Raw genomic sequence first — 17,966 nt, 5'->3', positions numbered from 1 at the left:
TTAACAACTCATCTCTCATCTTTCTCTTACTCATGATTCATGACTAACATGGAACCCTGTGGAAAAACAGTAGTATTTTGCAAATATTGCTGAACGGACGATTCCCCGTTTCTTCATACTGTATAATAACTTATGTATTTTTCTTTCAGATTGTGTATATTCTATCTGAGGACCGGAAATAAAAACAACAACCAAGCTAAAACTAGAGCTCGAGGTAGTCCAGTAATCTTATACAACTTAATCCCGATTAGTAGGCAAATATATTTTCTGCTCGTCCTCTTTTCATCCCACGCAAGAAATGTTAACTCTTCAATCAGGCGTGTCAAGGCGCTATGTAGGCCTAAATGTTGTGATATCCCTAACACTGGGGGCAGAATCGGGATAATCTCTGTATGCATACTAAGCGGCAATGTTACGATAAGGTAACAAAGCAAGAAAAACGAAGCCAAGACAAATAGACTCGACCCTTTACTGCAGGTGCATGAATCGTGATCAGCGTGTTTGATGAGCAGGGGGAACGGTGACGAAAGAACAGACATTGTTTATCAGATGAGCATTCTCTCTGTTTGCTACTATAGGTAATGATACTTGTTAAGATACTGTTCCCTTCTTCAGTCGTTTGTTATTCATGTACTTACTACTTTTTGCAGCACATTGCTACTTCTTTTCCAAGGCCTGACATTTTTGTTGAATGACGTATAAACCTTCATCTTACAGGTATCTCAGTTCACATTCGATTCGATTATCTTGGCTCACTCCAAACTCGTTTTTACGTTCTACAGATGAGGCCCAATTTCTATCCGTTTAGTCTTTTGAGGAACAGATAAAAGTTGATAAATTAAATAGAATCATTCCCATCAATCAAAGGTTGCATTCAGGCATAATAATCATAATGATTTAAAGTTTCGATGGGGCAATTTCTCTTAGAAACTTCATGTATCTCTTAAAGGCAAAAATTAAATCAACAAATACATTCAATACTGTACTGAGTATTCTAACGAAGTTCGTAATAATCTAGGAACATCTGCAAAGCACATATCATAAAACTTTCGTAGTTTTCACTTTCCTAAAGGCAAACCCATATAGAACCAAGGTGTCGCAGAATGAATTTTAGAATGACGAGAAAAATAATCCCATAAGTCCCCAATGTCGTGTAAGATGTGACTAGCGGCAATTAATCTCGGCGTCGTTTTCTGATTTTGTTGCAATCATCCTCATCAAGACGGATGTATAATATGAATTCAAGCACTTAAATATGATGAACAAAATTTAGAAATGCATTTTCTTATTGCATCAACGTCTGAGCCGTTGCTCAATCAAAGTCATATTATTACAAGCCTCTAGTTCTCAGAATTATTCATAATGCCCTCGTGAAAGATATATTTCATGGCCAAGCCGGCAGGGAATTTGCATTTTCATGTCTCATTAAAAATAACATTTACAGAAAACATGTTCATAGATGGATGGATTGTAATGTTTTTGTTTTTTTGACATCGGTGTTATGAAGAAAATAAAATGTGGGTTTAGAGAGAATGTGATTCCTTGATATACTTGTACGTCACGCCTCCTTCTCAGCAGGGACCTCTTCCTTCTTCTTGCTTCGACCGAATCGTTTGGCGGCAAGCATGCCTCTCGCCAAGGCAGACAGCTCTCTCGATTCATGGTCCTTGACGATGTCACTCGCCAGTAATTGCTGCAATTTGAGAAATCGGTCGTCAGCCAGTGGGTCGTCGGACTCGTTGACGGCCCCTGATCGAGTTCGGGGATGCCTTTGACGAACTTTGGGCTGTTGAACCTTAGAGAAGCGAAACTTCCTCGTCATCGGTTCGCGAATCTGAATTCTTGGCAGGTTACGGGATAGAACAAAGACTGGAGTGGGACCATAGTATGTGGTCTCCTCAATTTCCTCTTCTTCTATTGCACTCACTTTGGACTCCCTACCCGTTTGAGGTGCGTTGGGGTCAGCAGGCTCGGTAGACTGCACATTGGCCCGTTTGGTCGGGCTCTCGTTTCCCGCTGTCTCACCGCTTGTTGTCCATTGGATCTTTTTCCGCAGTGCCTTATCATCGAACATTTCATCGATGTTACCCGACGGCTGGAAGCCCGATCTCTTTGCTTGGGTAATTGGTGGCAATCCCACGAACATCCTAGGTCTCCGCTCATACGGCTCGGGTTCCTTAAGAAAGGAAGTCCCGCCAGGGTTTGTTCCATCTCTAGGGGAGTTTTCTGAGTCCTCAGTCATGTAGGTAATATTAGGTAGAGAACTATTGGCTCCATGCTCCCCACTAGCCTTCCCGTCGTTTGGAGCACTCCTACTAGACTTTCGTCCTGTGATGTCCGCACCTTCCAGGAGCTGCGATTTTGTTGTTTCCCTTGTTGGCGGCACATCCTCAACCAGATCATCTGTGGGCATGACGAGGTTGGTGTTGCTGGAAAACCTCGAGTGTTCTCGGACCCAAGTGTTCTGTCGTTTCTCCATCTTGGCGATAAAGGTCTTCTGCTGGTGTGAAATGAAGATCTCCGCCTTGCGTCGCATCTGCTGGATGTCTGCCAGCTTCATGTCCAGGAGGCGATCCTGGCTGTGGTTATCATTCAGCAGGATCCGCCCCACCCTGCTCTTTCCCGGTAATGTATCCCGCAGAGTCTTACTCTCGGCAGCTCTGGCTCCCTGCCCGGCGAAGATGGTGACGAGGCTACCGGCAAAGCTGGGACGCTCGTCCACGTGCACTGTCTTGGCCTCCGTTCTCATGACACCTCCTTGGTCTGCTCTACAGGCCTGGAAGATATCTCTGTAGAGGGCGCCCTTTGACGACCATCATTTCGTCAGTCCTGCAGGTTACATGGAGAGTCTTGTCGATGGTCCGTTTTGATATTGGAATTGTCTCGTTACACGCCCAAAGTCAAACATCCAACCGGCAATGAGGCTGTGTCAGCATACATGCACGTGTCACAGTCGTCGAAGTAAACACTATCTGTAGTGAAAAGACAACGTGAGAAAAGGGACACGGAAACATAGGTTAATCATTGTTAATATTTTGCTTACCGCGGCATTCAAAAGGCATAGTATATAAAAAAGAATAAGATATATATATATATATATATATACATATATATATATATATATATATATATATATATATATGTATATTATCACCCCAACTATATTCAAAGAAACAAATTACATAAAAACGCAATTTACACAAAACCGAAAAAAAACCCGGAAATGCATTCTAGCAGACCAATATAATAAAACTATAACGCTCAATCTCAGTTACGTCAAAGAGGAGCGACTGTTTTCAGTAACGGAACATGAGACAAAGTTTGGGTGATGGGAAAGTAATAATGATCAATCAGGAGAAATGTAGTAATATATATTTCCTTTTTGCTGGACAGTTCATTCCTCGTCAAGCATTCATCATTGACCAGCTATTTCAATGTGTGTTTAAACAGCTTCGGCGTATACCCCTTCACCCGACACAATATCGACTGACGATCCACTCGACTACACCCAAATGGGCTCACTGGACTAGTGGGCTCACTGGAATCGTATTTTGCATTCCATTCTTGACAATGACGCACGCCCACAGTAGAAGCTATTGACATTTTTCAGAATTTCTGAGCATTTCCTCAATATTAATCAAGGGCAACGTCCTCCTATGAACTCCAAGATCCGGGTTCCATAGCAATAGGTTGTGCAGTAAACGCCTTTTCCATTGTTTCGATGTTAGCATCCTCCATCCCCCCCCCCCCCACTCCTCAAGCTGAAGTCGGTATATTTTTTGAACAGCCAACATGCGACAAATACATCGTATAGTGCTTACCAAAATAATAGTTTTCTCTTATTACTATATAATCATCAGATGATCATTATTGTCTAACTATCAAAATTATGATAATGATTGTGATAATGATACTATAATAATGATATAGTATGCTTGACAACTGCAACAGGCTTGAGGAGGTTTCGATGATATACTAGTATATTTTGTATTTTTCATACTCTAGATATAATGATTTGACCACAAAAGGGTTAAGCCCCATTTTGTACATATTTTCAAGTGAGTCCATCATCAGACAGAAAAAAACTAAAACTTTTCTATTGGAGTTATGATCAAAAATATTCCATAGAGATTTTTTCTTGCTGTTTTTTTTTTTTTTTGGTTTTTCATCAGCTTCAATAGCAAATCTTAAATAAACATAAATGGAATTAACTCGTTTTGAGACGAAACTCTTCATCGTTCATTATGATTATGCACACATAGTCGGGACTGACTAATGGTAGTATAGAATAGACACCTATGGATAGGCCTTGTTCCCTGAAATCATGCAACCATCACTTTCTGTGGCTGACTTCCAACTGCGACTGACTTACAAACTTGTATATTCAAATTGTTACATGACCTTGCCCCGACAACTCTGTCCTCCAGTGTTCAATACAGGTCATTTGGAAATTACACTCTACGAAACTCAAATTATTCAAATTGTGATGTCAAAACTTCATTCAAATTTTATCCAAAACAGTCCTTCTTATTCTACACGTAAAACTCTTAAGAATCTTCCTGTTCATTTAAGAGATATTAGTGACATTAAACGTTTCACGAAAGAGATCATGAAGTTAGCGGAAATCCCTTAATGTGTCAACAGGAGTATTTCATTTTTTTTCATGTTTGTAAATATCTTTGAATATTTTGCTTTCTTTTTTACTGTTTTCTTTAATATTTTGTAACTTGTTCGGTGGATGTTAATAGTTTATTTTGTATCGTTATGATCATTGTATGTTTGCAATTTCACTGTGTGTATATGCTTTGTTACTCGATGTAAAACACCCCCTTGATTGCTAAATAACAGCTATCCAGCTGAAAGTATAGGCTTTTAACCCGTGCATAAATAAAATAAACTCAACTCAACAATCAATCACACAAGAACAATATTTTGGTAAAGTACGGTATCTAAAGAACCTATAAAGAGTGACATTTTGCAAGGGTATAACCGCATGTTACACACGACATGCTACATTCTTCATGACTTCTCACGGGTGAGATATAACTACCTTGCTGTTGATAAGAACTGTAGTTACCCTCCAACTAGGCTCCGGGACGAAAACTTGTCATTTGATAAACAACCATATAGACCAGTCAGTTTACAGAAATATCACCCGCGGCAAACATGGACAGAGTTCCTAATGAGCTGGATCCGGGCAATCAAAATGCATTCACCCCTCATTACCGGTACCATCCACGAGATAAGGTCTTTTTTATTGCAGGTTATCACGATCGTCCCTCTCAATCAGTGCACAGGCAAGGCTGCTTGGTGGTTGCTAGGGACGCCATGTTTTGTCCCAGCTGCAGACATACCGGGTATAACTCCGCCTGTTCCACTGTTCACTTGAAGGGACCGTAATGGGGCAACGTATGTTGCTTCGCCAGAGATGGTCACCCCCTACTTTTGTGCCGGCGGTGTCAAATGTCATACCCATAGTTTTCCTTCATCATGTACTAGTAACTTCTCATAAATTTGACCCTTGACCCTAAACCCTTGCGTGTTGGCACTGCAGGATGCTTAGTGTGCATGATGCTTGCATCAAAATAGAGCCAGCTATGCGACAACTTGCTTTCTATATATTGGATGCCTATACCTTGCTTGTTTTAATTTGCGCGTTATGCCAGTCCAAAATCGCCGGCCGAACAGTAAGAACCTCGGCTGTTTAAACACTACTTGGGAGACACCTTAATAACGTTATTGATGCCCCTTAGAGCCCCGGGATAATTTGGAAAACCATTATACGCACAGCTATACCAACAGTGCATTCTTCGAGCGGGAACTCTATTCACAGCCATGGTAACCTTTATTCCCGTGGGGTGATTTCCTTTCAAATGGTTCCCTTTATCCTAGTAATCTCCTTTGCCAAAGATTTATATCGTAAAGCCGTTGTAGTTCATCTGTTATTCGTCCTAAAAGCTACAATGCCTACGAGTTCCAGTCATTGAGAAGGCATGAAATAAAATAGCTCACTCTCCTCACCTTTCCAACGTCATAACGCACACTATGAAACCAGAATACATAAATACGTGTGGCATGATTCTGTAATTACGGCAACAAGTAACGTTGTTACCTTCATAAACTTTAAGTAGAGTGCATAAGTCTACTTTAAGTAGAGTTCAGAAGTCTTTTAACAGCGTACGGATCAGGAAAACAAGATAAGGCACATCATATTATTTTCACCCTTTTTAAAAACTTTTCCAACGAAATCAACTGGAAAAAAAAATGTAAGACAAGACATAAGTTGTTGTGAATTCCTGCGAAGTTGTTGGTTGAAACTGTTGTCCAGAGAGCGCGCAAGTTAACAATTTTCTTGACTTCGGGTGTATGTTTGTTTTTAAGCACTGAGCCTAGAAACAATATGTAATTTGAGACCGTTGCTATATGGCTATGAAAATTTCACACACAAAAAAATAGACTGTTGGATGTGATGACAGCTGAATTAAAGACGAATAACTCGAATGGATACAATATGATTTTATGACGAAGATTCGGCACACTTGAGGATGCATGTCACTTCCTCAGATTTTTACAACAAGATCTGAAAGAGAATCCGTTTGCACTAACATTGTTTTTCCTGCCTCCTGAAGAGAACATTTTCATTAAATCTCAAGCGAGTCTTTTGTAAAAATTCATGAGAGAAATATGATCTATGGAGTCTGAAAGACATGACAAACAATTTGTTTGGCGAGACGACATTACATGTAGACTATGGTTACCATCACAGTGCGCCAATCGGCTCAATATGTCATTGACGTTTACTCGAAGACATTTCTAAAGAGGCCGTGTTCTCTTTGTATCATCCTTTAATGAACAAGGTCAGAAGGCAGACCAAAAAAACAGGTCGTTCATCGTACATTACACAACGCAGACACGTACTCCAAGCTGTCTATAGTCACTCATGCAGGGTACAGAAATGCGAATGAAAACCTTTATTTCCATTGAACATGATGTCAGAACCACTCTGTCGAAATGTCCATGACACCGTGAGCAATTAAGCTGCCGATGGTAATGACAGCTATTTATATACAGACGGTTGAGTATTCACTAATTTCTTGGTCTAACGCATGTGAACATTAACATTTTATTCTAATGTTTGAGATCCTATAAACAGTGTCAATCTTGACAATGGCAAGCTCGGCAGCATTTTTCTTGTAGAAAATTTCTTGCGATTTTTTTTTTAATCTTTATTTTGGCGGGTCATGATTTGAGCTGTATATACATTACTGATCATGAAAATGCGCGGCAATTTTGCCTGAATGTCGTATCATAGAATGGCGATTAAGAGCTATAGTCAAGAATATGTAGCTCCGTGAAGTGAAACTGCTCCTTAAAAACCGACGCGCGTCAACTATCACTAAGAACATTAAGTTATTGTTCGTTAAGATTTGTATTTTTACCATGACGTGAACGTCATGTGAGAAAACTGAAATAAAATTGATGCACAGTGATCAGCGGTAAGATATACGTGATGCAATTTACCATGATTATATTTCTAGTCATGACCCCGATACTCCGTCCCGCGACAACACGGGACAACCTCTTTGGACAGGTATAAAAGCACAGTGGTTGGGCTATTTTGTCTCTTAACAAAAAATAAAAACAACATCATCAACAACAACAACAACAACAACAACAAACAGTCACCACCAACAACACAACAACTTACGAATGTATGTGTTGTTTGAAGGTTTTGCATTGTATGATGAATGAGGGAGTAAGGTTTGCGGTAACAACACACCTCTCATCTTTCTATAGACTCTTCTTCTGCCAAGCAACGGTCCTTGTAATGCCTATACGTATACATGGTGTTTACTACAAATCTCTCTCCCGCAACTTTTGCACTCTAGAAATATCAGACATCATAATTATCTGTGTCTATTAATAAAGACAGTTTGAGTGATTCAAACGCTGTTGAAGTACGGAGAATATCAAATAAATTGCGTTAGCATTAAAAATGGTTGAGGTGAGGATTCAGCTTTTAACATTTTGTAAAATATTTAAAAACCACTTTATGAAATGTTAAAGAGCATAATACAATTCTATAGAGGAATTCAAAGTTTATTTGATGAAAATCGGCTTTGAAATGGCAGAGATATCCAAAAAAACAAAGTAAAACAAAGCCATCCGAATAAAAGGTGGGTCCCATCTTTTATTATGATCGTTTTGTTTTGAATATCTAAGCCATTTCCATACCAATGTTCACCAAATAAACTATGGATTCCTCTCAGAATTATGCTCTTTATAGATTATGTCATAAGAGGTTTCTCATATAATCTAAAAAGAAAAAGAATCCTCATTCAAATCCATGTTGGAAACCTAAAGCCCCATCTCAACTGAAACTGTACCATCGCTTTTAATGTGTTCTTGTGCCGCTGCAGACAAGATTGAGACAATGACATGGTGAGAGCATACTTGACACCATTATTCATATGCAGTTATGCATTACCGGATAAGAAAGATACAGTACATTACGGTAAAGTGGGGTTTTTGATTATTCTGTTCGTGTGAATAAGACAGCTCGATCTGTGCCAATATTGCGCTATAGATCAAGAAAAGATCATGCGCATACCTTTTGCAGTATTATGGGTTTAGTCAAAATGATCTCGATACTCAATGTATAATATCTTAACTGCGGACCAAACAATACGTCCCATCAATTTAAGTTTTCTAAAAGTTCATCATGTAATGTACCTATTTGCCAAAACCACTGGAAACACATCGTAAAATACTGCACATTTCTACCTTAAAAAAAAAACAAAAACAAAAACAAAAACAAACAAACAAACAAAAAACATCCTAAATGATAGTTACAACCGGCGATACTATAGGTTGTGGTTTTTGGCTGTGTAGATGTGTTAGACGATAAAAACAAGTGATTCTGTAAAGTGCACTAGATATCATCAGCATGTCCCCTATTATTTCAAGCATATCATAAATACATTTTACGTTGATATAACCTTGATATGCCATACATTTTCCCTATAACTTTAAAACAAAATATTTAAGGAACCCCAGAGGCAGAGAGCTCATATTTGCTGAAAATGTCATCAACTTAATGAAGTGTAAATAAAAGTATGACATGCCGATATTATATTCTTACTCAACACTCCATCAAATTTATTTCAGTAGACACCGTTGCCACCACTAACACTTAATTGAGCGACTTGTAAATCTTACCTAATCACAACGATCATCCTCTCATCTTGAAGTTGGCAGAGTATTTCTCATCCAGTCCAATCACCTTTATCGGTGGTTTGGAGTTTTTTTCTCCAAGTTCCGTCTATCCCTCAGCTCGCATGAAGTATTCATAGGATGGTCAGGAAGACATCGCCTTAATGCTGTGTAAGATGTCCGTTTTAAGAGAGCTATGCGAGAGGACAGAAATGCTCATTAATATTTCATGGTTTTTCCAAGCCAAGGACTCACGATGTATAGCTCCGTTACGGCGTGGTGAATTCATCGCGCTTTTACGCTCCTGTTCACCTCCTGGTGTCTCTGGGCTTAATCCCTTTCTCGCACTGTACCGAGTGTGTTTGCTAAACAACTACAGCCAAAAGACATACACAGGCGCCTTTTGAAATATACTCTTAACAGACCCCCTCAAGGGCTGTTAGGATTTTGTATCGGTTTTGGTCCGTTTGAGCCGATTTCGCTACCTCCTGACCTGATCCGACGGAGACGTTCAGGCCCCTTCGAGTCCACGTCATTGGTGGATATCAGATACCCAACAAGTGGGGATTAACGAGTAGACTCTTCGCGGACGAGGCGACCCCCTCATAACCCCATCCTATAAAAGGAAATGGCAAAGGCATGTGTTGCCAAGCATCCTCCATTCCAGGATTTCCATATCAATGAGGGTTGTAGCTGTATCAAACCACCAGGGTAGAACGCCTCAATGAATAGTCAGGCAAAACGGATCAATAGAGGACAAGAATGTAAATCGATTGCGGATGAAAGCGAGGAGGCCCCCAACGACACAAATCTATTTGGCCTCCTGCGGGCTGTGGAACATTCGGTGCGATTGTCTGTAGGGAGTGACGGGGCTCCCCGCATACTAGTATAGTTTGTTGCACCCCTGAGCTGCACTATAGCTCTGAATGGATCTAACACCAAGATGAACACATGGGATCGAGGCCACTTCTCTAGTGAAAACACGAAAAGCCATCATGCGGCATTGAGTCTTTTGTTCCCCTACCGGCTCATCTCTTGGAACGTGGCAACCGCAGTGGATCTAATCGATCGTTTAATTAAAATGAGTTATCGAGCTCAACTTTGTTAAACGTAACTTTGCTCCTTTCGAACAATTATTTACGTTCTGTGCCATCGAGTGCCGAAATGAAAGTAATAAACATGTATGACATCATTAGCCAACCGATATGCATTGATGCTAATATTTGAAGAGTTTGTTTGCAAAAACCGATAAGTCCTTTTTGCCAAATGGAGATATTTGAGATTAAAGGTCAAGAAAAATAAAGAGAATAATAAGAAATTTTTTGCTTCTTTTTACCATAACTTCAAAAATGTACCGTTATATGTAGTGACCAATATATCATTTAAAAGGTATTATTTTGTACTTTATGACAGAGACCGTACTTCAAAATCTTCAAAAATGGACTTATCGGTTTTTGAGAACAAACTCTCCATTTATTGTACACGGCGGTCAAATTTGATTTCATTTGAATTAATTGTGACGAATATTTTGTATTTCATTTCTATTTAATTTGTCCCTCGCTATACAGTTTGAGGAATTCAGTAACTGACCATCTTCTAAAAGGACACAAATGAGTTTTCAAAGCTTGTTTGAGGCCGAAAGTCTCTCGCTTGGCAGCCGTTATGACCTGTAGATTAATCGTGTTGTTATTTCCATGAATTTCTCATCGATTTCCTTACTTACTCTAGAGGCATGACTAGTCTTCTTCAGATGCTAGGAAAGGATAAAAGAAAGAAACAATCTATTTGACAATGCAACTTGTAAACAAGATCAGTATACATTGCATACTTGGGGTAAGACAGTGCATAGAAATGTCATCTTACACCCCACAAGGACACCCACCAATCAAGAAGCATTATACCACGGATTTTTTTTTTTCATGTGATCATCAGAACTCACTAAATCCACCCTAAATTCATACTTCCTTACACCGGGTGGTGGTCCTAAGAATATTATGTCGAGTATTTTTCTCAGATTTCAACGTTCTGTTGTGAAACTGTTGGAAACCTCCTTGCAAAACATGGCTATGTGCAATCATCGAAGTTCATACCTTTGATTAGCCGCGCATGTGAATAATAATAATTATAAGTAGTTGGAGGTGGTGGTCCGTCTTACCCACTCTGATCGGACCCCGCTTTCTTCAACTAGCAAATGAAGATTTATGCAGTATGTGCGTGTTCATTCGGGAAAAAAAAAGAGAAAAAGAATAAGGAATAGATTGGGTTTTTTCTTTAATTCTTAGTCTGCTCTAAGTTTGCAGTTCAAGTTTGGTAGAATAGCGGGTAATCTCCGTTTACACATGATGTGTTTATACATTGTGTAGATAGCAGTGGTTCATGTGTTAACAAAAAAAAAAAAAAACAACAAAAGCGCTTCACAACTACATTATTTGACCAAGAGCGGGAAAATCGATTTAAAACATGCAATATCGTTAACAGACATTTCTTTGGTAAACAACACGACTACGAATAATGAATAGGGTGATTCTACATTGCATCAACATTGACTAATTCAATACAGTGGTCTCTTCCAATTCGTGGCTTGTTGCCAATTGCTGTAAGTTCAATACTAGCAGTGTACAGCTATCCGTAGTGACGCATCTTACTTTGTTCTGACACAAAGAAATGAGCCGAGTTTATTTGTGTGTGTGTGTTTTTTTTTTCTGTCAAATTCAATAATCGAAAGTTTTGAAGAAAAAAATACTTGTGTGATCAATGTAAGGTACTATGACTTCTTTTCATGGTTATTTTGTGCGTATTTGTAGACTGTAATACATCTTCTTGGGAGCAACTAGAGTGGGATATAAGCTCTTCGCGGAAAGTTAGTAAAGGAATCAGTTCACACAATAAGAATTCCACTTGTACTGCACGAAAGTATAGCCAACCCAAAGAGATTATAATCTCTTTGAGCCAACCAAAGAAGTATAATTGTACCTCCTCGACCCAACTTTATAAATTTGAGAATGACGTTACAAGTGGAGCACTGATCTCTATGGATACATAGAAATCAATGAGGTAGAGCTTCCTACTACAAGACTAATGTTCCAGTATCATAGCGCAATAATTTTGCCGCAGAGGGCAGCATTGTATTTTCGGCTTTCGGACTCTTTGCGCACACTGCTACCGTGAATGATGCTGTACTGTCTCTTCTCGTTGGGCTTATCTGACGTTGGTACATGTAACATGGTCAGCCCCCCATGTTTCATTCGATGAATGCTAAGGACGTTTTAAAGTATAGACGAGGGGAAAAGAAAACGTTTTGCTACACTGTCTTTTTATTTCAAATAGATCAACTCTCTAGGTAAACATATCCACTTGTCGAGTTGTTGTCTAATCTGTTATCTTTAAGAGCTAAAACCAGCCATACAGGAAATGCAGGCGTAATACATTGCATCACCTCAGCACTTTGTTCATTTAAATTCTCATTGGAATTTACTGTACTTTTTGGATGTACATGTATAAAGATTATGTATAATCACCCATAATATTGAAGACAGCTCTATCGGTTTTCAAAAAAAAAAAAAACAATATTAAGATGAAGTCAGACATCAATTTCAGCACATTGTGAAATATTGCGCATGCCATGTATTTCCTTAATTTCCTTGGGAAAACTAAACACTTGCTGGACCTGGTCATGCACCAAATAGATGCAAATAAATTTCATCAATACAGATGGGGTAATAATCAACCTTGGCAGATCGAGAGGACAGCTGGTCTTCAAAAGACATTTGGGCCAGAAGCATGAAGAATTTTGACTTTTTCATCTGGCACACAGGCATTAGCCAAAAGTCTCATATTTCATACCAAACTCATCCAAGGTGGTCAATGAGGGAAAAAAAGATTGTGGAATCCCCCCCCCCCCCCTTTTTTAAAAAAATAATTACTTCCATGTTGCCTTGCATTGGACGCAAGTAATTTGAAATAATATGTTATGAATATGACATAGCAACCCGTCATTAAATCTTTGCTGAACTGGGGGCCTGGGGGGGGGGGGGGCCTTTTTATGAAGTCAGCACATAAAAGTCTTCACATAAATCTCAGAATGGCCAAAGTCGCTTGTTTATGTAGCTTTGAGAGACTTTCAAAGAGAAGTACAATCCATTTCATGAAGTCTGTCGTCAGTGTATCTTATGAGCAAAAAGTTTCTTGCAAGACTTTCATGAAACGGACCCCAGGACTGGCAGTCATTACAGTACATTCAAACCTCATGTTTTCACCATTTTTTTAAAAGTAAAACTTGAGTACCAGTGGTAAACTGTCTAATGTCACTCATTCTCTTCTGTTCTTGACACAAACCACACAAAACATATTGTAATACACATGACATACACAGTCACAGTTGCAATGACACCAAGTAATTACAGACCATACATGTTGGATATTAACAAAGAGGATTTAAACAGGCAGATGGTTTAATGTCTACAACTTTAATTCAAATAAATGGTGAAATTTTTGATAGTTTGCCATTCTTGCTCCATTCATGAAACAAAACATCTTATTTTTTTGCATACTATAATAATATGAAAATATGCAATGATATGTACATTTACACACAAAAAATAAAGATGTCTAATTCTTGGTTCTCGTCATTCATCACCTCTTTGCTTGGTGTGTGTCAAAAACGACCAATCACACAGCACAACAATGTCACATGACATCACACTGCTGCTGAATAGAGAGTTGTATGTATGTCTCAAGATAGACTCTATACATCTCTCATCATACACTTTTGTGTTTCTCGTCACACCCAAAAGTCCCAAGGACTATGGTATCTTAAAGTGATCCAGAAACACAAGTCATACATTTGTCCAATATTAATCTGATTTTGGAAGGTGATGCCACAGGACCCACTACCGGTTGGTACCTCACGGGTCATCCCACAAGACCGACACCCATGAGTCATACAGCCCACGAGTTCCACATTGAAAAAAGATCTTTGAGTCATACAGCTCACAAGTCATACAGCCCATGAGTTCGACACTAGGCAAATAAAGCCCATGAGTTCGACACTAGGTAAAAACAGCCAACGAGTTGGACAGATACAACATGGGGCTTAATGTGTCGGTCTCGTGGGCCTTGTTAGCTTAGTGTCGAACTAATGGGCTGTATGACTTGTGAGCCGTATAACTCATGGGCTGTATGACTCGTGAGCTCTATGACTCGTGGGTTGTATGACATGTGGGTGTCGGTCTTGTGACGTGCACCTTATCTCACTTCAAACTGATCCAACTGTAATGCCACCAGGAGGCAGTGTCACATTTTCATAAAGATACAAGAATCTGTTGAAAGTGGACATATTTCAGCATAAGAATACCTTTCTTAAGAACACAACTCTCCTTTCTGGACTGCCCATAAGCAAATGTGCTACAGGTTTCACAATGAAACCTGCCATGTCTAGCTCATCAATGACTTACTCCATCCCAGCGAACGAATATGCATTTCTGGCCAACAAGTCTGTAGCATACACCAGGAGTGACAAAATCAACATTTCAACCAATTTCATTGGATTTAAAACAACTTCTAAAAATAGCATCTACAGTAAAATTTGTAGCTCACTATCTGTACTCAGTGTAATAAAGTACTTAACTCACTTAACATAATAGGAGATATTTAGTGCTAGGGATGTACACACTTTCCCTTCAACTTCTTGATTAGTATGTGACAGCAACCTTGCTGAATTAGTGTCAAAAAGGCATGACATAAGAATGAGGCAAATCTGGAATTTATGACCAGAAAAAAAAAAAAATCTTTTCTTAGACAAGTCTGAGTGCAGTTATGGCGAGTGCAGTTATGGCATTGCATTAAAATCTTTTGATGTCATCACAGGGCAACAATAATCTATGACTTGGCATCAATCTAATCCTCGGCATATAAACAGTATTTATATGGAGAATATTTGAACATTTTCAAAAAACGGCAACAACCAATGGGATATTCAAGAATTACTTCAAACAAGTTTTACAGTATTACTGAAATTTTCTTGAAGTGAGATGAAACGAAAATCAAATGCACACTTGAGCATGCAGCAAACCAGAAGCCACAGAGCCCACACTACAGTACTGTCAGCATCTGGCTTAGATGCATAAATACAGCACAAATAGCATTACCATTACACTATCTATTCATGCATTGCCTGGTAATCATGTGTGAATCGCATCAATATATACATCATGTGAGATACAGCATTCTGATGGATCACAGTTTTAGCTACCTCCTGCGCGTAACACATCTGCCTGCACGAACAAGTGGCCATATTTGACGAATGATGTAGCGAATTATGTTGAAATATCGTAATCACACAAGTCAAGACTTGAAGTAGCAACTTGTCTCCAGTTCTTGTGGTTACACAAACCAAACCTGGGGTCTGTTTCATGAAGTCATCACATAAAAGTCTTTACATAAAACTCAGAAAGCGGCCAAAGTTGCTCATACGTAGCTATGTAGAGAAGTAAAATCCATTTCATGAAGCTTCTCAAAAGTGCTCGAAGCTTCTCAAAAGTGTGTCTTTTGAGTCTCTCATGGACATTCATGAAACAGACCCCTGGCATGCCTACAAGTTTTGGTAAGAAAGCTATATTTTGTTTTTCTTTGTTTCTCTCTCTTTTTTTTTTAAAGACTGTCATATCAACCTAGCAACATTAGCAAGAACCAGCATTCAAACAGCAGCCACAATACCAACTGCTCCTGGGGCTTCCAAATATGCATCAACATTTGTCACTTCATCACACAGTATCAACAAGACTGCACTCAAATCTGAATTCTGCAGTCAGGAAAAGGTCATATGAATCAACATTATGTCCTCAACAGTAGCCTTGATATAAGTCAATAAAGATAAAATGCTATTAAGACATGCACTCATCATATACATACGAAATGCATTCCTCTCTGAGAAATTTAAATGAAACAGTCCATTTTGTCTTGGTACTGTAAAAGTGGAAATTTTCGAGCATTTCGCGCTTCCAGAAACCAGTGCAGAAGTATAAACATGCGAACATTTTTGCACATCATATGTTCCGTTAATGAGTGTCTCGATTCTGCAGAATTAAAAACATGTGAAATTCATCTTACCCAGCCGAGCACGAAAAATTACATGCACGAAAATATCCACTTTTACAGTATATGAAAACAAAATAACATAAAACTCTTTGTAAATCAAAGTCACGTAATTCACAGTATTACCCAAATAAAAGTAAATACTTAGGATCAAGATATGTAAATATGTAGTTTGTATAGTGAACACTGGCTATGTGAGAACTTCTTGCCAAGTCCTAAGAGATTGAAACTAAGTAGAATTGATGTGCGAAACCTTTATATATCATCATACATGCATAACTCTGCACAGTGTGAGATGTTTAGCATGGCTTGCTCAGTGCCCTTCACCCATTGAGGACGAGTCCCTAGTATACTCGCGCAAGTGTCTTTGGGAAATGCGTGTTGTAGCAAAATCAGTCTGTCCTAAACGGGTTAATTTAAAGTCCCTATCTTGATACATCATAGTATTTAAACTCATAAGCCAGCTGTATTGCTGATCACAACTCTTTGCCACCCGTAACACCCTTATAATAGTCCATGTTATCTTTCCCTGCATTCTAGCAAACCATGCACATATTCCTGTCCACTAAAGAACCTGTGGCATGGAGGGTTCTTAGAATGGGAAGGGGGGGGGGGGGGAATGAATTGTGTACAACTTTAGCACTGATCTCTACACAAGTACACCCACAGCTGAAGAATCTTTACTAGAGTCAACTGTTGCCGATGAGAGTGCACTTCAATTCACATATTCACTGACACGTGGCTTACGGGTACTTTTCGCAGTTTCGAATGTACCCCCGTAAGCAGCAAATGAAGACCAATCCAATCAGACCACTACCAGTAATGCTTCCCTGCTCTACTGAAAGCATACCACAGTACTCCTCTTTCTGTCAAAAGTGTATAACTACATCTTAAATCTTGACTGCAATGTCATAAATATATTACAGCAAAACAGCCTACAGAACAGTTACTGTGCAGAGGTAAATCTATAATGGTTTGTTTTCAATAAAAAGCTTTAAGAAAGGAGTTTATGACAAGAAATTTCAAGTGTAAACCATTCTTGGGACAGCATCCACAAAATGATGTAGTGCACTGCACCATTATCAACCAAATACATTACTGCTAAATGCTTATCCCACTTTTGATGGTAAGAATTCATATACAGTCAGATTTTATTTTCTTCAGTATGAACGCATGCTACAGTACCTGGTACAATGCAGGTCATTGCAATCACAGTGACCATAACTCAAAAGTTTCACTGGTCTATAGTATTCTGATTACAAGTGAAATCTGTCAGCATAGTAAAGAGTCCACACGACTGCAAAAAACATCATGCATTTACATGGAATTTTCATTTTGTAAGATATATAGCAGACATGATCAATCGCTTCAATGATGTTTTCATGGAAGTTTCTAAAAACAAAGACATAAAGAGATATCAAAGATGAACTAAACAGCGTGAAAGGAGGGCTCAAAATATTTCTATTTACAAAAGGCTAGTTTTCACTATTTCAGCACATGGTATAAAAGTAAGGGCTTGTTATTACATATTCAGTGACTTCCTACAGTGAGCATGTCATTCTGATGCTCTTTGGGAAACAATGTAGAACTGTCCAGTGCATGTAATCAATGTAAACAAGGATAAGGTATGATTAAGAATTATCATATTGTGGGTGCACAGG

At 38.9% G+C, this 17,966-nt stretch overlaps 1 protein-coding gene across 1 annotated transcript; it reads right to left on the bottom strand.

Annotated features, from left to right (window-relative positions):
- Window positions 1-1,558: 1,558 nt before the first annotated feature.
- Window positions 1,559-2,749, bottom strand: LOC139725259 (uncharacterized). The gene has a single exon (XM_071636351.1). It carries the CDS (start codon window positions 2,747-2,749, stop codon window positions 1,559-1,561), a length of 1,191 nt encoding a protein of 396 aa, XP_071492452.1.
- Between the last annotated feature and the right edge of the window lie 15,217 nt (window positions 2,750-17,966).

This window comes from Diadema antillarum, unplaced genomic scaffold, assembly GCF_040938485.1.
Source record: "Diadema antillarum isolate AM-2024a unplaced genomic scaffold, OU_Dant_1.0 scf00000017, whole genome shotgun sequence".
Taxonomy (NCBI): Eukaryota; Metazoa; Echinodermata; class Echinoidea; order Diadematoida; family Diadematidae; genus Diadema; species Diadema antillarum.
This window is presented reverse-complemented; position numbering and strand designations above follow the sequence as displayed.

What these genes read in the sequence shown, in the direction of transcription:
- LOC139725259 (XM_071636351.1), bottom strand. Translation starts at nt 2,749, where the DNA reads ATGAGAACGGAGGCCAAGACAGTGCACGTGGACGAGCGTCCCAGCTTT.